At 45.8% G+C, this 20480-nt stretch overlaps 1 protein-coding gene across 2 annotated transcripts in view; it reads left to right on the top strand.

Moving 5' to 3' along the window:
* Positions 1 to 20480, top strand: part of ACE2 (angiotensin I converting enzyme 2) — a 77948-nt gene that overhangs the window by 17493 nt on the left and 39975 nt on the right. For both annotated transcript variants that reach the window (XM_029603226.1, XM_029603227.1), the window contains exons 2-4: positions 17222 to 17380; positions 18011 to 18104; positions 19783 to 19926. In XM_029603226.1, the coding sequence (XP_029459086.1) occupies positions 17222 to 17380; positions 18011 to 18104; positions 19783 to 19926 (397 nt within the window). The remainder of the gene's footprint in view (positions 1 to 17221; positions 17381 to 18010; positions 18105 to 19782; positions 19927 to 20480) is intronic.

Below are 20480 nucleotides of genomic sequence, written 5' to 3'. Positions count from 1 at the left end.
TATCTGTTAGGACCGGCTGACCCATGTTGAACTGCTGTTCACATGGAACCCTTCTCCACTTCGGCCTTGAAGAAGAAAGCTCAGTCTGGTTAAAATAAGAAAATTAACGGACCCACTCTGAAGGTCAATGCTCAGTCTGTTTAAAATAGCAATATCAACAGACCCACTCTGAAGGACAATGCTCAGTCTGTTTAAAATAACAAAATGGAACTGCCCAGCTAGGGACACAAGGCCTGGAGGTACAGGCAGGAACAGCAACGGAGTTAAAACACTTGTGGGAACACTAGGGCTGCACAGTAGATGCCGGTCAGACACAGCGATTCATGTCAAGAACATGTGCTGCAGTGCTTACTGCTTACATTATCTTGAGCATAGGAGGCAATTGGAACTGCTGCAAGGCTCCTTTCAATAGCTTTTATTCATCTTGCCATTCACAAGGAAAATCGGGAAAGCCAAGCACTGGCAGGTTTACTTTCAAAAACACTAGCATTTCCATCAAGACCGGTGAAAGCCTTGAGCGGTGAGGGCTCATGATATCCCCTGTCATTGAAAAAACACGTTCACTGGGCACACTTGTTGGTGGACATGACAGATATCCTTCAGCCACTTTGGCTAGGTGTGGCCAGACAGTGGACTTGTGTGCCCAATATGCCAGCGGATCTGTCTGCGTATTCTCTATCGGCTCTGAGAGATACCGTTTCACTGACAGCTCTGCTGCTGTCTCCTCCTGTGCTTGGGAGGGCTGAGAGTCACTCAATCCAGTTACTTTCTCTCTCGCCTGTTGCACTACTGATGTATCTTTATGGCCAACATGCCTTGGGCGTTCTGACGTTGAGGTAGAGGCACTAGTAATAGTATCTGTCACTGACACAGTCCTTCTCCTGCCAGGGATAGCAGCAGCACAACTCTGTGACGTGCCTGATGTTTCCACCTGTGCTTCAAGCCTAATCTGTCTCCGCCTATGGTGCTCCTGTTCACGGACCTGTGCTAACAACAGCTCCTTCACAAATGACAGACAATTGGTCTGTAGGGCGATTTTACCTTTCACACGGGGATCACAGACAGAGGCGAGCATGTATGTGCTGTCCTCTGTTAAAGGCCTTAATCTGTCTTTCACCTGCTGCTGCAAAACGTCCACACACTGCAGCACCTCAGCAGTCATTCCCTCTTGCCGTTTAATGCCTTCCAAATGGTCATCCAGGAATTTCACTATAGGGATGATGTCAGCCAAGGTGGAACTTCTGGAACTCAGCTCCTCCGTGACGTCCTTGAAGGGCTGCAGGATTTTTACCAGCTGACTCATGACTAACCAATCGTGATGCCCTAGGGGATTCTGTACACCTATGTCTATTGTACCAGAAAGTTCATGAAGGGGTGTCTGCAGCTCCAATAACCTCTCCAGCATCATAAAGGTGGAATTCCACCGGGTGGGAACGTCTTGAATGAGACGCTTCTCGGGCATATCCAAAGCAGTCTGATTTTCTCGGAGAACCTGCCCCGCCCTGACACTTCTGTGGAAGTGTGCTGCTATGTTCCTGCACTTCTGTATTAACCTACGCAGGTATTCAGTCTCCTTGTCCTTGGACTCCAAGCCCAAACCTGACTTCACTACCAGATGCAGAGTGTGTGCAAAACATCGGATGTTCTTAAACCGCCCATCGCTTATTGCCTTAACCATGTTTGCACCGTTGTCTGTGACAAAAAAGCCTGCCCGCGTTTTACTGTCTCGCTGGTGTACTTTCCAGCTCGCCAGCATCTTTCTGATGCATGCTAGAATATTGGCAGCGGTATGGGCATGGTCCGTCAGGTGGGTGTTCAGTAAAGCCCACCTCCACCCTGATGCTTGTTCAGTAATAGAGCTGCTGGCTGCCCCTGCCTCTGCCATGTCCCACCAGTGTGCTGTCAGAGAGAGGTAAGAGTGTGCAGCATTCATGGCGGTCCAGATATCGCAGGTGAAATGCACTCTTCCGTCTGCCTTACCTAGCAGTGCTTGCACGCGACTGACACAGTGCTTGTACAGGCTGGGGATGACCTTTCTACTAAATGTGGTTCTGGAGGGGACTTTGTAATTTGGAAGTACGACCTTCAAGAAACGTTTGAAACCCACATTCTCAACTAACTGCAGGGGCTGGTCATCAAGGGCAATCATTTCCCCAATGCTCCTGGTTACTACTTTTGTGGCTGCCTGCCTCCTACCCCGGGATAGCGTTACCGCACTCCACCCCATTTCCTCCATGGTGCATTGTCGCTTCTCCCACATGTCAGTGGGTTTCTGGCCTGCCGCCTGACTGCTAGAAGGGTATGAGGGCGTGGGCTGACTCTGCTGCTTTCCTACCACTGCACCCTGGTTGGAAGGGGAAGGGGTCCCCTGACGGAAAATGCTACCATCCCCAGATGGCAGTAATCTTGTTGGGTGTTGCCTCTTAACATGATACTCCATGCCAAAATTTGACAGATGTCCCAGTTGCTTGCCTCTGCTAATATCCCTGGCACAGTAATTACACCGAGCATAACGCGGGTCTTCTGTCACTTTAAAATGTGCCCAGATCGCAGATTTCTTTTGTGATCCTCCTCTCTTTCCCGCCCTGGGGGTGGATGGTGGCACTGGAGTTGAGGTACTACTGGGTGTGGGTGGTGCACCCACTGCACCCGGCGAAGCAATGCCAGCGGGGGCAACAGTCACCCTCTGTCTCCCTTCTGACAGCTCTTCCTCCTCCTCGATATCAGTGGAATGTCTCCCCTGCCGCAGATTTCTGGAGGTGGAGGCTAAAACAGGACTAACTGACAATTCTACCGAAGATTGCTCAGGTATAACATCTTCCGTTTCTGATGAGAATCCCATCCAAGAAGATTCTTCTTCTGAATCAGAAGCTAACAGTGCCAGCGCTACCTTGTCACCGCAAAGTTTTGCAGGACACTTCTGTCCCCTGGCTGCTCTTGGGTGTGTAACTTTTGTCTGGCTAGACTCTGCCTCCTCTTCACTCTCCTCCAAAACTACAGTGCCAGAAACAGGTGCTGGCGATTGCAAAGTTTCATGGTCTGATTTCTTTTTTTTTGCCATGGAACTGCCATCCCCTACAAAGACGTTTGATTGCGACAGTTGCCTTTTTACCTGTACTGGTGGTGTTGCGCTGGTGTCTTTTGCGGTGCCTCCGCTGCCATTCCCACTAAGTCGCTTGCATCTCCCTTTCCCTGACATTATGGATTTAATGTCAATGAGTACTAGTGGTAACACTGCCCACTGTCCCACAATAATAATGTTCGGTCAGTTTAAAATAACTAAATTAACAGACCCACTCAAGAAGAATGCTCAGTCTGTTTAAAATAACAAAATGAACGGACCAAGTCAAGGACAATGCGGTTAAGTCTGTTTAAAAATAGCAGATTGAACAGACTCGCTGAAGGCCAATCTTCACTCTGTTTACAATGCCCACTGCCTCACTGCCTGCCTGGCAATGCACGGAATGTGTCTGTCTGTGTGTGTGCAGTGAGTGCACAGAGAACAAGCTTCCTTTTCAGTAGATATGAGGCAGGGTACTCCCAGCCCTGGAACTGCTGCCCACCCAGCACTGAACCACTCAAGGACAATGCGGTTAAGTCTGTTTAAAAATAGCAGATTGAACAGACTCGCTGAAGGCCAATCTTCACTCTGTTTACAATGCCCACTGCCTCACTGCCTGCCTGGCAATGCACGGAATGTGTCTGTCTGTGTGTGTGCAGTGAGTGCACAGAGAACAAGCTTCCTTTTCAGTAGATATGAGGCAGGGTACTCCCAGCCCTGGAACTGCTGCCCACCCAGCACTGAACCACTCAAGGACAATGCGGTTAAGTCTGTTTAAAAATAGCAGATTGAACAGACTCGCTGAAGGCCAATCTTCACTCTGTTTACAATGCCCACTGCCTCACTGCCTGCCTGGCAATGCACGGAATGTGTCTGTCTGTGTGTGTGCAGTGAGTGCACAGAGAACAAGCTTCCTTTTCAGTAGATATGAGGCAGGGTACTCCCAGCCCTGGAACTGCTGCCCACCCAGCACTGAACCACTCAAGGACAATGCGGTTAAGTCTGTTTAAAAATAGCAAATGTAACAGACTCGCTGAAGGGCAATGTTCACTCTGTTTACAATGCCCACTGCCTCACTGCCTGCCTGGCAATGCACGGAATGTGTCTGTCTGTGTGTGGGCAGTGAGTGCACAGAGAACAAGCTTCCTTTTCAGTAGATATGAGGCAGGGTACTCCCAGCCCTGGAACTGCTGCCCACCCAGCACTGAACCACTCAAGGACAATGCGGTTAAGTCTGTTTAAAAATAGCAAATGTAACAGACTCGCTGAAGGGCAATGTTCACTCTGTTTACAATGCCCACTGCCTCACTGCCTGCCTGGCAATGCACGGAATGTGTCTGTCTGTGTGTGTGCAGTGAGTGCACAGAGAACAAGCTTCCTTTTCAGTAGATATGAGGCAGGGTACTCCCAGCCCTGGAACTGCTGCCCACCCAGCACTGAACCACTCAAGGACAATGCGGTTAAGTCTGTTTAAAAATAGCAGATTGAACAGACTCGCTGAAGGCCAATCTTCACTCTGTTTACAATGCCCACTGCCTCACTGCCTGCCTGGCAATGCACGGAATGTGTCTGTCTGTGTGTGTGCAGTGAGTGCACAGAGAACAAGCTTCCTTTTCAGTAGATATGAGGCAGGGTACTCCCAGCCCTGGAACTGCTGCCCACCCAGCACTGAACCACTCAAGGACAATGCGGTTAAGTCTGTTTAAAAATAGCAGATTGAACAGACTCGCTGAAGGCCAATCTTCACTCTGTTTACAATGCCCACTGCCTCACTGCCTGCCTGGCAATGCACGGAATGTGTCTGTCTGTGTGTGTGCAGTGAGTGCACAGAGAACAAGCTTCCTTTTCAGTAGATATGAGGCAGGGGAACTCCCAGCCCTGGAACTGCTGCCCACCCAGCACTGAACCACTCAAGGACAATGCTTTTAAGTCTGTTTAAAAATAGCAAATGTAACAGACTCGCTGAAGGGCAATGTTCACTCTGTTTACAATGCCCACTGCCTCACTGCCTGCCTGGCAATGCACGGAATGTGTCTGTCTGTGTGTGTGCAGTGAGTGCACAGAGAACAAGCTTCCTTTTCAGTAGATATGAGGCAGGGTACTCCCAGCCCTGGAACTGCTGCCCACCCAGCACTGAACCACTCAAGGAGAATGCTTTTAAGTCTGTTTAAAAATAGCAAATGTAACAGACTCGCTGAAGGGCAATGTTCACTCTGTTTACAATGCCCACTGCCTCACTGCCTGCCTGGCAATGCACGGAATGTGTCTGTCTGTGTGTGTGCAGTGAGTGCACAGAGAACAAGCTTCCTTTTCAGTAGATATGAGGCAGGGTACTCCCAGCCCTGGAACTGCTGCCCACCCAGCACTGAACCACTCAAGGAGAATGCTTTTAAGTCTGTTTAAAAATAGCAAATGTAACAGACTCGCTGAAGGGCAATGTTCACTCTGTTTACAATGCCCACTGCCTCACTGCCTGCCTGGCAATGCACGGAATGTGTCTGTCTGTGTGTGTGCAGTGAGTGCACAGAGAACAAGCTTCCTTTTCAGTAGATATGAGGCAGGGTACTCCCAGCCCTGGAACTGCTGCCCACCCAGCACTGAACCACTCAAGGAGAATGCTTTTAAGTCTGTTTAAAAATAGCAAATGTAACAGACTCGCTGAAGGGCAATGTTCACTCTGTTTACAATGCCCACTGCCTCACTGCCTGCCTGGCAATGCACGGAATGTGTCTGTGTGTGTGCAGTGAGTGCACAGAGAACAAGCTTCCTTTTCAGTAGATATGAGGCAGAGTACTGCCAGTGCCAGCCCTGGCACTGCCCACCCAGCACTGAACCACTCAAGGAGAATGCTTTTAAGTCTGTTTAAAAATAGCAAATGTAACAGACTCGCTGAAGGGCAATGTTCACTCTGTTTACAATGCCCACTGCCTCACTGCCTGCCTGGCAATGCACGGAATGTGTCTGTCTGTGTGCACTGCAGTGCACATAGAACTAAAGTAGATATGAGGCAGGGTACTCCCAGCACTGGAACTGCTGCCCACCCAGCACTGAACCACTGAAGGAGAATGTGTTCACTCTGTTTACAATGCCCACTGCCTCACTGCCTGCCTGGCAATGCACGGAATGTGTCTGTGTGTGTGCAGTGAGTGCACAGAGAACAAGCTTCCTTTTCAGTAGATATGAGGCAGAGTACTCCCAGCCCTGGAACTGCTGCCCAGCCAGCACTGAACCACTCAAGGAGAATGCTTTTAAGTCTGTTTAAAAATAGCAAATGTAACAGACTCGCTGAAGGGCAATGTTCACTCTGTTTACAATGCCCACTGCCTCACTGCCTGCCTGGCAATGCACGGAATGTGTCTGTCTGTGTGCACTGCAGTGCACATAGAACTAAAGTATATATGAGGCAGGGTATTCCCAGCCCTGGAACTGCTGCCCAGTGCCCACCCAGCACTGAACCACTCAAGGAGAATGCTTTTAAGTCTGTTTAAAAATAGCAAATGTAACAGACTCGCTGAAGGGCAATGTTCACTCTGTTTACAATGCCCACTGCCTCACTGTCTGCCTGGCAATGCACGGAATGTGTCTGTCTGTGTGCACTGCAGTGCACATAGAACTAAAGTATATATGAGGCAGGGTATTCCCAGCCTTGGAACTGCTGCCCAGTGCCCACCCAGCACTGAACCACTCAAGGAGAATGCTTTTAAGTCTGTTTAAAAATAGCAAATGTAACAGACTTGCTGAAGGGCAATGTTCACTCTGTTTACAATGCCCACTGCCTCACTGTCTGCCTGGCAATGCACGGAATGTGTCTGTCTGTGTGCACTGCAGTGCACATAGAACTAAAGTAGATATGAGGCAGAGTACTCCCAGCCCTGGAACTGCTGCCCAGCCAGCACTGAACCACTCAAGGAGAATGCTTTTAAGTCTGTTTAAAAATAGCAAATATGAGGCAGAGTACTGCCAGCCCTGCCTGGCACTGCCCAGGATAAAATGTACAGACTCACTCAATAAGAATGTTCTTTTTTTTTTTCCCTAACAAAGAATCTGTTCTGTGTTGTCTATCAAATCTGGTTCTGTTCTGTGTTGTCTATCAAATCGGGTTCTGCTATCTTCTCTGCCTCAGCCTGCCTAAGCCCACCCTGCACGATCCCGATCCCACCTCCCCACTGACTCGCTGAAAATGTCCGTCAGTCCTCGTGCTGCTGCTGCTTTTATAGTGCTGCTGGCTCGTCAGGAAATCCTCAGAGAAGCACGGAATGACAGCGCGATTCGCTGCATTCAGTGCTTCTCTGAAAAGGTGAACGCAGATTCGCTGCGTTCCGGTATCCATGCCGACCTGTCCCACCCTTTCCTGTGAGTCACTGAAACTCACAGGACAGGGTCAGACAGGTTGGCATGGTTACCGCAGGGGCGCCGCCATTTTCAGGTAATCCGGGGCTCCGAGCTCGAGTCGCAGGTAATGGCGGCGAGAAAGCGCGCGCATGGCGATTCGCCGTATCCGACATATCTATGTTCATTTATGTCGGAAATCTGCTCGTATACGCCCCATCTTTTTTTTAAGTAAAAAAAAAAATTTGAGTTGCGTTTTCCATATGCGGTCAATCCGAATGCACATCCCTAGTGTTTGCACAGCGATGTGTACATCGTGTAGTGCTATAGAAATGTTAAGTAGAAGTAGTATGTTGTGGAATCATATTTTTAAGCACAGCAAATTTCAGACAGGACAATTACATTTACTTATTAAATTAACTTTGAAAATTGTCCTCCATATGTCGAATCTGGATGCACATGTAATGGTCCTCCAAAATGGGTCTTACATCATTAGTGTCTTACCCAGGGAGAGATTATTTTTGGGTGAGCCCTTAGATTTCTCTTTTGGGTATTTGAAAGAAAATCATGTGTAGATAATGACATTGATCAAATTCTAGATGGTAAAGAACATAACCAAAGAATATGACGTATGTTAATTCATGGGAAGATTCTGGAGGGATATATCACTGGGTTTTTAATGACGTGTTTTCTTTAAAAGGTTGGGGAAAAAGATCCTCTAGAGGGAGTGTTTGCAGAATATATAATGCTGTGGTCAAAGTTAGGGGAAGGAGTTGGGAGGAACACATCAGAAGTATGGGGTGCCCGGGATGCCTCTCCTTATGGAGAGAACTTTGCGGGGGCTTTTCCCCTCAAGGTGAGAGGCCCAAGGTAGGAGAGGTGTTTCTCCTTACGAGGAAACAATCAGAGGACCCATCCTGGGTCCTCAAGGTAGAAGAGTGACATGGGATCCCATAGTTGGTAGAAGACCTTGAAGTGAGGAGACCTCAGAGGGGTGAGAGCTTGGGATACCAGGGAAATCCTGTACTATTGCTTAGAAGAGAAGTCTGGATGAAGTATAAGAAGGATACAACACTTCCTGGGGTGATGAAGAGTAGAGGTGTGCAGCCCCCATAATTTCATTTTGTTTTTTTTTTTTTGGTTTTTTCATTTTTGGGGGGAAAATTCAGGTTTCAATTCATTTAATGTTTATTTCGGTTTGGGTAATTTGCTGAAATGAAATAAAAATTTTTAAAAATCCAAAACAAACAAAAAAAAACCCCTGAAACTGAGCCGCCATAGGTCCTTTCAAACCTGTTCCTGCCCCTCCTTGAAAAGATGCCAGGGCCATGGACCACTCTGGCCCCAACTTACCCCTTCTGTGGGGGCCCTATTAGTGAAACAGGCAGGAAAAGATAAGGCCATTGTGGAAAGATTAAATGATTTCTTTGCTTTGGTGTTTCTGAAGAGGATGTTGGGGAGGTACCCGTTCCATTGAAGGATTTCATGGGTAAGGATTCAGATGGACCAAACCAAATCACGGTGAACCTAGAAGATGTGGTAGGCCTGATTGACAAACTGAAGAGTAGTAAATCACCTGGACCGGATGGTATACACCCCAGGATTCTGAAGGAACTAAAAAGTGAAATTTCAGAACTATTAGTAAAAATTTGTAACCTATCATTAAAATCATCCATTGTACCTGAAGACTGGAGGGTGGCTAATGTAACCCCAATATTTAAAAAGGGTTCCAGGAGCGATCCGGGAAACTACAGACCAGTAAGCCTGACTTCAGTGCCAGGAAAAATAGTGGAAAGTGTTCTAAAGATCAAAATCACAGAACATATAGAAAGGCATGGCATGCGCATGTTATAAAATACGATGTCCGCGCACACATGCAAGCTGGATTTTAACATCCATGCACGCATGTGCGGGCGGCCCGAGACTTGCAAGTGTGGGGGGCGGGGGGGGGGGAGGGAATTTTCCAATTATGTGCAGTGACACAATCTGCTTTTTTCCCAGTTCCTTGTCAGTCCTCCAATTATAGAGAGGACTGGGAGGGAACCTCCCTAACCCTCTACCTAACCTTTCTCCCTTTTTCCCTCTCCACCCCGAGTCCTAACCCCTACCTAGGTACCCCAATTGTTTTATTTCTATACTTCCTGCTCCTCAAGAGCAGAAGTAAACTCTGTGCACTGGCCAGCTGCCGGCATGCGCTTCCTGGGATAGCGTTTAATGGCGCTGTCCCAGCTTTCCCCGCTCCTCCCCATCCAAACCACTCCCCCGCCCTGCCCCTTTTACTTGGCCCGGTACTTCTGTGCATAACGGGGGTTACGGGCATGGCCAGGACCTTTGTAAAATGCATGCACACGCGCAGGGCCCAGCCATGTGCGTAAACCCATTTTTTTGTTTTTACATTTTTTATTTATGCATTTTAACAATACAACAACTGATTTTCAAATGAGTATACCTTAAAAGTATAAGGGAAAGAAAAAAAATGTTTTACCCGTACTTTATATTGTAGTAATACACCTGTTATAAGGAAATTAGGAGATCCAAGAATTTAACACAGAGCACAATATAAGAAATAACATTTCCTAAAAAAGATTAGCAGGTTTAAGAGCTATACCTATAGTTAGTTTATTTATTTATTTATTTATTTATTTTTATATACCAAAGTATTCGTGTTGGCCTTCACTCCGGTTTACATTTGAACAACGTTATACATAAAAATCAGAACATTATACATAAAAATCATGAGAGGGTTGTATTAACAGTGAACATTAGAATCAGAGGACAGCTGTAACAAGAGTTAACAATCCTAACAGAAACGTCGGATTAACAAAGGGAAAAAAACTGATATTATGAGGGAGAAACAGTTACTCTAGCAAGGTAAAGGTGGAGGCTTGAGTCGCATTGCTGGAGAGAGGGCATAAGTTGGAATTGTAGGGTAAATAGAAGGGGGACATTGGGGAGCTTGTTCAGAGGTGGGGGGGCTGTGGTGATAGGTAAGGGAGTGAGTGCTGAGCAATGGTTAGTTTAGCCTATCCCATCTTTGTAGGCTTGTTTGAAGAACCACGTTTTGAGCAATTTCTTGAAAGATATGGTATTTCTTTCGGTTCTTAGGTGGGTTGGTAGGGAGTTCCATAGATGTGGACGAGCTATTGAGAATGCTCTTTTCCTGGTTGTGGTGAGTTTGGCTGTGGTTACTGATGGGATCTCTAGACAAGCTTTGTTTGTTGATCTGGTGTTGCATTGAGAGTGGTGTGTTTTGATTAGGGTGTTGATGCAGTCGTATTCATAGTGGTGCGTTGAGTTGTGTATGATTGCTAGAGTTTTGTATTCAATTCTTTGTTCTATCGGGAGCCAGTGTAGCTCTTTTAAGACAGGGGAGATGTGGTCTGATCTTTTGTGACCTGTGAGGATTCGCGTTGTGGCATTTTGTAGTATTTGTAGAGGGTGCAGGGTTGATTTGGGGAGTCCTATCATGAGCGAGTTGCAGTAGTCGATGCTTGAGAAAATCAAGGATTATAGGATGGTTCTGAAGTCTGATTGGTTTAGTAAAGGTTTGAGGTGCTTGAGAATTGATAGCTTGTGGAAACCTTCTCTTATTTTCAAGGAGATGTGCTTTTTAAGGTTGAGCTGTGGGTCAATCCATATTCCCAGATCTTTAACATTTTCTTTTAGTTTGATGGGGTTGTTGTCCATGATAATGGAGTGGTTCTGGTGATCTCCTGTGTTGATTCTTTCAATCAGCATACATTCAGTTTTGTCTGTGTTGATGCATAGTTTCAGTTGGTTTAATAGGATTTTAATTTTGTTAATAGTTGTAGCTGCGAGTTGTAGCGCATTCTCAATTTTGTTTGTGACTGGGATGAGGAGCTGTATGTCATCGGCGTACAGGAAGTAAGTGACGCTGAGACTGGAGAGAAGTTGGCAAAGAGGTAATAGGTAAATGTTGAAAAGGATTGCTGATAGCGAGGAGCCTTGTGGGACTCCATTTTCAAGTGGGATGGCTTCGGAGGTGTGGTTGTTGAAATTTACCTTGTATGTTCTGTTTGGAGGAAAGATGTGAACCAGTCTAGGGTTTTCCCTGTTAGACCAATTTCAGATTAGACTGTGGATTAGACTATTGTGTTCGACTGTGTCGAAGGCAGCCGATAGATCGAGAAGGATGAGGATGTATGGTTGTCTGTTGTCGAATCCTCTTAGGATGATGTTGTTAGGTTAATGAGTAATGTTTCGGTACTGTGATTTTTTTTTAAGCCATGTTGGGTGGGGTATAAGATTTTGTTTGTGTCGAGATAATCGTTCAGTTGTAGAGGTGTGAATCGTGTGATCGATCGTCTTAACGATGGATTTTGGCTCGGGGGGGGGGGGAGGGAAATCTTATCGTCGGGTTTTTTTGTTTTAAAAAAATCGTTAAAAATTGTAAATCGGGGGAGGGCGGGAAAACCGGCACACCAAAAAAAAACCCTAAAACCCACCCCGAACCTTTAAAAGAAATCCCCCACCCTCCCGAACCCCCCCCAAAATGTTTTAAATTACCTGGGGTCCATTGGGGGTTCCCGACGCGATCTCCCTATCTTTCTCTGGCCACGGCTGCGTTGAGAAATGGCGCCGGTGGCCCTTTGCCCTTATCATGTGACAGGGCACAGGTAGCGCCGGCGCCATTTTGTTTCCTGGCTCCCGACATCACGCCTGCTGGAGATCGCCCCCGGACCCCCGCTGGACCCCCAGGGACTTTTGGCCAGGGGGGGGGGGCCTCCTGACCCCCACAAGACTTGCCAAAAGTCCAGCGGGGCTCTGGGAGCGACCTCCTGCACGCGGGCCGTATTGCCAATCTTCAAAATGGCGCCGGCGCTACCTTTGCCCTCACTATGTCATACGGGCGTCTCAACGCAGCCGTGGCCAGAGAGAGAGAGGGAGATCGCATCGGGACCCCCCCACTGGACCGCAGGTAATTTAAAACATTTTGGGGGGGTTCGGGAGGGTGGGGATTTCTTTTAAAGGTTCGGGGTGGGTTTTAGGGTTTTTTTGGTGTGCCGGTTTTCTCGCGCCCTATTTAATGATACAATACAAATGCCCCTGACGATAAATCGGGGGCATTTGTTTTGTATCTGCACTCTAATGATTTTGGACAATTTTAAAATTATCTGACGATAATTTTAATCGTTCAAAAACGATTCACATCCCTATTCAGTTGTTTGAGAGCGGCCTTTTCGGTAAGCTTGGCAAGGAACGAGAGGTTTGATATAGGGCGGTAGTTGCTTAGGTCACTGGGGTCGAGGTTCTTTTTTTTTAGGATGGGTTTTATGGTGGCGATTTTTAGTTTGTCTGGTAGTTCTCCTTCTTCGAGTGATTTGTTTATAATAGCTGTGATGGTTGGGGAGATAGTTTGGGAGATTTCTTTGAGCGAATGTGTTGGTATGGTGTCAAGATCGTGACGGGCTGGGTTTAATGACTTGATTAGCTTCTCCGTTTCAGTGATTGATATAGGTTCAAAATTGGTCCAGGGTGTGATGTCTTTGCGAATCAGTTGAGAGTCGTTGCTTGTGGTCTTAGTTATTTTTTCAGATATTTTGCTGATTTTGTTTTTGAAGAACATTGTGAGATCTTGGCTTAGGTTTTTGTTGGGGCTGGAGTTGTTGTTATTCACTGCAATTAGGTTGTTTACTAAGTTGAATAGGGATTTCGGGTTGTTTGAGGAATTAGAGATTTTTTTGCTGTAGTATTCTTTCTTTGATTTGTTTATCAAGCTTTTACAGAGGGCAAGGTGGGTACGGTATCTTTCCATGGTTAGTGGACATTTGTTTTTTTTGCCAATCTTTTTCTTTTCGTCTTAGGGTGGCTTTTGTCTCCTTTAGTTGTGAATTGAACCAGGGGTTGCTGTTTTGTCTTTTTGATTTGATTATTTTGGTTCTTTCCGGGTTTATGGTGTTGCTGTTTCAGTGGTGATTTGATGCCATGATTGGGTGGCATTATTTATATTGGAGAGATCTATGTTTGACAGTTGTTTTTCCAGCTTGTGTTGGAGTAGGTCGGGTGAGAAAGGAGATCTGTACCTGAATGAGAGTGTTTTGTTGGTTTCATTCTTTTTGATGACATCAGTTTGGGTCATACATTGAAGGAGAAAGTGGTCTGACCATGGGACTTGGGAGTAGGATATAGTTGAGTTTGAAAAGAAGTTGTTATTTGTGAAAATCAAGTCTAAGGTGTGTCCAGCTTTGTGTGTTGGGTTGTTAACGAGTTGAGTGAATTGGAGGGTGGTAAGGATGTCCATCAGTGTTTGGCATTATTGGGAAAGTGGGGAGATGTCTGTGTGGAGGTTAAAGTCTCCTAGGATGATTGTTGGTTTTTTGTTGTTGATATTTGAAATGAAGAATTCAATGAGTGATATGTCTTGTCCAGCAGGTTTGGGGGGGGGCAGTAAATTAGATAGATCTGGAGATTGTTGGATTCGAATAGTGCTAGCTCGAATTGTTGGGGGAGAGAGTGGGAGATTTGTTTTATGTTGAAGTGTTTTTTTATGATTAGCAATAAACCACCTCCTTTTCGTGATTTCCTTGGTATTGAGAATAGATCGTAAGTGTTGTTGGGTATTTGGTTTGTTAGTACGTGATCGGTATCTTTGAACCATGTTTCTATCACTTCGATGAAGTCTGGGTTTTGATCTTTGAGGATGTCTGATATAAGAAAGAATTTCTTTGTGAGAGCTTACGCATTTATGAGAAAGAAGGTTAGGCAGAACAAGCTTTTGAATGGCTCAGTGAGGAGGATCTTTATAAGGTGCCGTTGGCATTCTTTTAGTTGGTTTGTTGAAGTGGAGTTCATTTTGAGTACTGAATGTGGTTATTCGGGGGGTGAGATATTATAACGGGGGGATCAGGGAGGGGTGGAAGGTAGAGAAAGGGGGAACTATCGGCTAACGTTCGTTATGATGTTTGTGGGAAGGCGGGGGTATAAGGGGCGAGTTAATGGTGAGGATTTGTGTCTGGAGAGGAGGTGCAAGTTTGGTGGGACTTGAAATGTGTGAGGTTCTTTGTAGTGAAGATTTCACAGTCTTTTTGGATGGTGAGGCAATTTGATCAAGAAGCTGGTGGTTGGAATCCAGGTTGTGGCGTTAGCTGGGTCTCGAGGTGATGGAGAAGGTCGTAGTGTTCTTTTTTTTTTTTAGGTAGGTCCTAGTAGGGTAGTGAAGTTGGGTCGGTGTTAAAAAGGCCATGGCTTGTGAGAAACTGCAGAAGGACCTTGTGAGATTGAAACTGTGAGACTGAGACTGTGGTGCTCATATGGAAAAATAATCCAAACTACAGGTTAACGATGCTAGCTCTTGTATTGGGAGTCACTACTCAGGAAAAGGACCGTGGAGTCCTTGTGGACCATATGTTAAATCCTTGGTACAGTGCACAGCAGCGATCAAAAAAGCAAACAAAATGTTAGAAATGATCCAAAAAGGAATGGAGAATATAGCGGAGAATATCATATTACCTCTGTATTGAGCCATGGTGCGACTGCACTTTGAGTACTGTATGCAGTTCTGGTCTCCCCATCTCAAGACACAGCAGAACTGGAGAAAAGGTCCATCACACATTATTAGCAAGGTAGACTAAAGAAAGCTATTGCTATCCCTGGGAGTGAATAAGAGGAATTAGATCTACTTTATGTGATCTGCCAGGTACTTTCAATTTGGATTGGCCACTGTCGGAGATGGGATGCTGGACTCAGCGGATCTTAGTCTGACTCAGCATGGCAATTCTTATGTTCTTATGTGCTGAGCAGACTGTGAGTAACATAAATGGAGTAATGTGAACCAAAGCCATGTGAGTAGCAATCTCCTGGAGTAGAAAGTGGAGGAGTGCTTTTTGGTAATTCTTTTACTATAGGGTTAGAAGTGTATAGTTGATCCAAAAATAATTTTGTCAATGGATCAGGAGCAACCAAACAGGCTGGGATTTCAGGATATCCACAATGAATACACATGACTGCTTTCATTGTTTACAAATCTATCTCATCCATATTCATTATGGATATCTTGAAATCCTGGCTTGTTTGTGACTCTCAAGGACTGGAGTTGGCCACCCCTGGTATAGATTGTTGCTAATGCTACAGACTGGCTGTGGATACTTGTTAGCCCTGATTTTATCTGTGCCTTTTAATAATTTTGCTAACCCTGACTGCTGGAAACCCCCGAGATAAAGTTTTGTTTGTTTGGAGATGCCTCCTGGTATGAGACCCTACTTTAAGAACATAAGAAAATTGCCATACTGGGTCAGACCAAGGGTCCATCAAGCCCAGCATCCTGTTTCCAACAGTGGCCAATCCAGGCCATAAGAACCTGGCAAGTTCCCAAAAACTAAGTCTATCCCATGTTACCGTTGCTAGTAATAGCAGTGGATATTCTCTAAGTCAACTTAATTAATAGCAGGGAATGGACTTCTCCTCCAAGAACTTATCCAATCCTTTTTTAAACCCAGCTACACTATCTGCACTAACCACATCCCCTGGCAACAAATTCCAGAGTTTAATTGTGCATTGAGTAAAAAAATAACTTTCTCCGATTAGTTTTAAATGTGCCACATGCTAACTTCATGGAGTGCCCCCTAGTCTTTCTATTATCTGAAAGAGTAAATAACTGATTCACATTAACCTGTTCTAGACCTCTCATGATTTTAAATACCTCTATTTCAAAGTGGGAGTTAGTTCAGAGGAATGACATCATGGTGAAAGAAGAGGGGAAGCAGGCAGATGAGGGCCACAGAGGAAGTGTGGTGTGAACATTTGGCAAAACATGACCTCTGCCTCTGGGCCCACTCAACTACACCATTCGCTTGATCACCGGTAATCTACTGAGAGACTGGTGCTCGACTCCAAGAGAGGCGCCAGATATCTCTCACATTTTATGCACTCCATTCAGGGGAGGGGGGTTACATGCTATTTACTCTTTATTTTCCCCCTTTGGCAGTTCTTAATTTAGGAAGGTACTGTGATTCAAGGAAATATTCCTTGGTCTGACGTACAATACAATCACGTAACAAAATAATCTTTTAACAGTTCAACTCATTGCTCTGCTATAGAATAGATATAGCACAAGAGGCAACAGTGCAGATTTCACATGCACACATGCTCCACCACAGCACAGGCAGAGCACAAGCAGCAGCAATTCAGACTTCACACACACACACACACACACTGCCACCAGCCACGACAGCACAAGCAGCGGCAGTTCAGACTTCACAACACACACACACACACACACACACACACACTGCCCCACGACAGCACAGGCAGCGCACAAGTGGCAGCAGTGCAGTCTTCCCACACACTGAGGTGTCAATGTGCTTGAACCTGCTCTGGAAGAACCATCTCTAGGGATGAAGGGGTCATTCGGTCTCCCTGTTCATTCAATCCTTGGCCTCTTTGCTGGTGTTGGTGGTTCTAGTGTTGTGGACCCCCTACCTAGTGGGAACCAGATGAAGACCACAAGCAACAGCAGGGATGCTCTTGGCCCAAATACTTGGGCCAAAGCATCCTGCTGTTGCTTGCTTTAGGGCTGTGTGCTGGCACAGCTTCCAAGGTACACCACAATGCCACTCTGCCTGTGGGCACCAAAATCGTAAATCCAGACCTGCCAACTCATGTCACATAGTCCACCAAATAACTTTAAAACATTAAGGACTACTGACCACTACCAGCCGGAGCAAGATCTGTGCTGGCAGCTTCAGAGTGCAAAGAAAATCCATGTTAGAGATTTCTGAAACCAGATCCTTTCACAGGAAAGCTCCATTAAGTCATCCTGGCTCAGACAGAACTGTTCAGGAATTTCGGCTTAATCCTGTTTCTATTCTGTAGAATGAAGCTGGGGCCAGATGGACCTCCTTCTACAAGGAAGCGAGCGATAATTCCAGCCGTTACCCTGACAATGAAATAACGGAGCCCGAGATCCAGCTCCAGCTTCACTTCCTCGGGGAGAAGGGATCAGCAGTTTTACCCACTGACAAGTATAACCGGGTAGGTCTCCGCCTCGTCCTAGGAAGCAGATGCTGCGGCAAATATTCAGATATTTGCATCGTTCCCAGGTGCCTAATGTACATTTATCCATCATGCAATATTTCCTCCGCAGCTCAGAAACCAGCCGAGGCATCCAGCTGTGGGCACCCTGTAACTACACTTTGTATGGTTTCCCACAGCTGTCCCTCATGTTACAGAATCGCTTTTTTTAAGCCAGTCTGTCCCCAGCATGGCTGGGTGAGTCGGTCAACTAGCTTCACATTTCACCCGTGGTATACTATACATGGAACAGTGCATTCCCCCTGTGTTATCCTGCTCCACTTTTCTTAACGATATTGTTACAGGGACATATTGCTCACATTTCTCTTGTAATTTTGATTCCCAGAAGCTTGGGTCTTTCGCCTTTACATGAACTCTTAGCACATGCCTTCCTTCGGTTTTGTAATAATGCTGCGCCACCGTACACTGTGGAATCGCATGGATACGTGAGAAGAGCTTTCAGGGTCATCTTCCATCTCACCTAATGTCCTTCTGTGCTTCGGGCAGTGTATGCTGCGCTGCTGCTCTGATGAATGCCATACATTTTTGATTATAGCTTCACCTCTTTTCATGACCTACACTCTTTTGCAGCTCAATCAGATTTTAAGTGGCATGAGCACCCTCTACAGTACTGGAACTGTATGTGACCCGGAGGATCCTTTTAAGTGCCTACAGCTTGAACCAGGTTAAGGTACTAAGCACTATTCATATTAAAGAGGTGTCATTAACTTTCCTGCTGCTTACCTAAGTTAATGTGCATCACTAGACCACCCACTGCTCCCTCACACCCCCCTCCTCCCACAGGAAGAGTTGCAGCCAATCACAGCCCTCTTCTTTTCCCTTTTCTCTCCCATCCCGCCTCTCCTCCCCCCCCCCCCACCAACTTGACTCCTGAAAATGACAACGACCTCCCCCCATCCCCAGCCAAAAGTGGCATAGGACTCACAACCTGTAACCACCTCTGCCTCACGCCGAAGCCCCTCAGATTCACTTATGATGCAAGCCATGGCCCCAGGAGTGCAGAGGCTTTGCAAGCAGAATGGAACCGGCAAATTAACTATGGGGCCAATGCAATAAAAGTTCGCCCAACTTAGGTTTACGCTCTGTTGGACTCACGTTTAGATGCGCTAGACTAACACCCAATGCAATAAGGGGATCTGCGCATCCGAGATGGTTTAAAAGGTGAGGTGAAGGAGCTATTTTAGCTCAAAAAATATCCTTCAAAAATTGGAAGAAGGATCCATTTGAAGAAAATAGGAAAAAGCATAAGCATTGTCAAGTTAAGTGTAAAACATTGATAAGGCAGGCTAAGAGAGAATTTGAAATGAAGTTGGCCGTAAAGGCAAAAACTCATAATAAAACTTTTAAAAATATATCTGAAGCAAGAAACCTATGAGGGAGTTGGTTGAACCGTTAGATGACCAAGGGGATAAAGGGGCTCTTAGGGAAGATAAGGCCATTGCAGAAAGGACTAAATGAATTCTTTGCTTCTGTGTTACTAATGAGGGGGTCTCCAATAACTCTTGCCTCTACTCCTTGGACTCCTGTTGTGACCTCTTAGTGGAAAATGTCTGCACTGAACAAAACAGGCTAATACAGACCAGTTTCACTGTCACAGTGAAGAGGGGGGTCACAATCCAAACAGGGTAAAACACTTTCAAAATCCAAAATGCTTCTGCTGAGATGAGGGGTCACTACTGCCCTTCCACTTCAGGGGAAAGGGTTACACAAGTTTTCTCACCTCTGGCCCCCTGGATTAGGGTCTTGTCCTTCACCAAAGAGGGACCATGGTTTCACCCAGGTCAACTGAAGAAAAATCGCCCAAAAATGTAACCAAAGTCTCTTTGTCCTAAACTGGAACAGACCCTAACATCTCCTCAAAAATGAATCAGCTTTCCAAACCAGCTCCTTACTCTCCAGAAGCCAACTCAAACTGACCACGTTCTCTAAGCCACCTCCTCAAATGAACTAAGGAGATCCCATGCACAGCCAGCCTCAGGGGGAGGTGCTGTGAAGAATGGTTTCTCCCACTAAGCTGGAAAAAACCTAGAGCAGAGACCTAGGGCCATCTAGTGGAGACCAGGAGGTCTCTACATGTGGAAAACTGTGACTTTCTTTGTTATTCAGTGCACTTTAGTGAGTCAGCCCCCTTATTTGCTAGGTGTGTACACTTGGAGATAGAGGCCAGAGGAGGAGAGCCAGTTCTTGAAAGCTGGTCGCAAATTGGCGAAGTTAATCCAGTCACAAGATCTCGCCTACAGTCAGCCTGCCGAGCTTCATTGCCACAAGTTACTGAGCCAGCCTGAGCAGTTTTATTTTATGTTTCGCTAGTCCAACCAATGCATTTTGTAACCTCTGCGCAGGTCTGGATGACATTATGTCTAAAAGCACAAAATACTACGAGAGGTTGTGGGCCTGGGAAGGTTGGCGGTCTGGGGTAGGCAGGAAGATGAGGCCACTCTATGAAGAATATGTGGATTTGGAAAATGAGGCTGCAAGAGCTAATGGTGAGTCAGCGCTCTATGATTCCTTTCTTCTTTCCCTTAAATGCAAAATATATATATATATAAATAAATCATAGTTTGCTTTTTTATTCAAAGAAAAGCTTGTAGAGGATTACATAGAAACATAGAAATGACGGCAGAAAAAGACCAATTGGCCCATCCAGTCTGCCCAGCAAGCTCCCACACTTATTTTCCCAAACATATCTATTTATTTATTTATTTACAATCTTTTCTATACCATCGTTTAATTAAGTACTGTCACAACGGTTTACAGGGAGGCACAAATATTTAAGTTTGAATATACTATTCTAACAAGAGTGCCCATAATGTTTCAGTTACAAGTTTTCATAAAATAAGGTATATGATAAGTGACATGGATCAGGTCTATTTATATGAATAATAGTGTACATATACACGTATTGTGCTTTAAACAGTTTCTCTCTAACAGCAGTAAAGTTTGATAAAAATACAAATGCATGTACGCGTCTTGGTGACTTTATGCTGTGTGTTGATGTTAATCGCCTGTTCGTTTATCTTTCTTATTCTCCATTCTCGCT

Source organism: Rhinatrema bivittatum, chromosome 5 (assembly GCF_901001135.1).
Source record: "Rhinatrema bivittatum chromosome 5, aRhiBiv1.1, whole genome shotgun sequence".
Taxonomy (NCBI): Eukaryota; Metazoa; Chordata; class Amphibia; order Gymnophiona; family Rhinatrematidae; genus Rhinatrema; species Rhinatrema bivittatum.
Note: the sequence above shows the minus strand (reverse complement) of the source record. Positions and strands in the feature narration are given on the sequence as shown.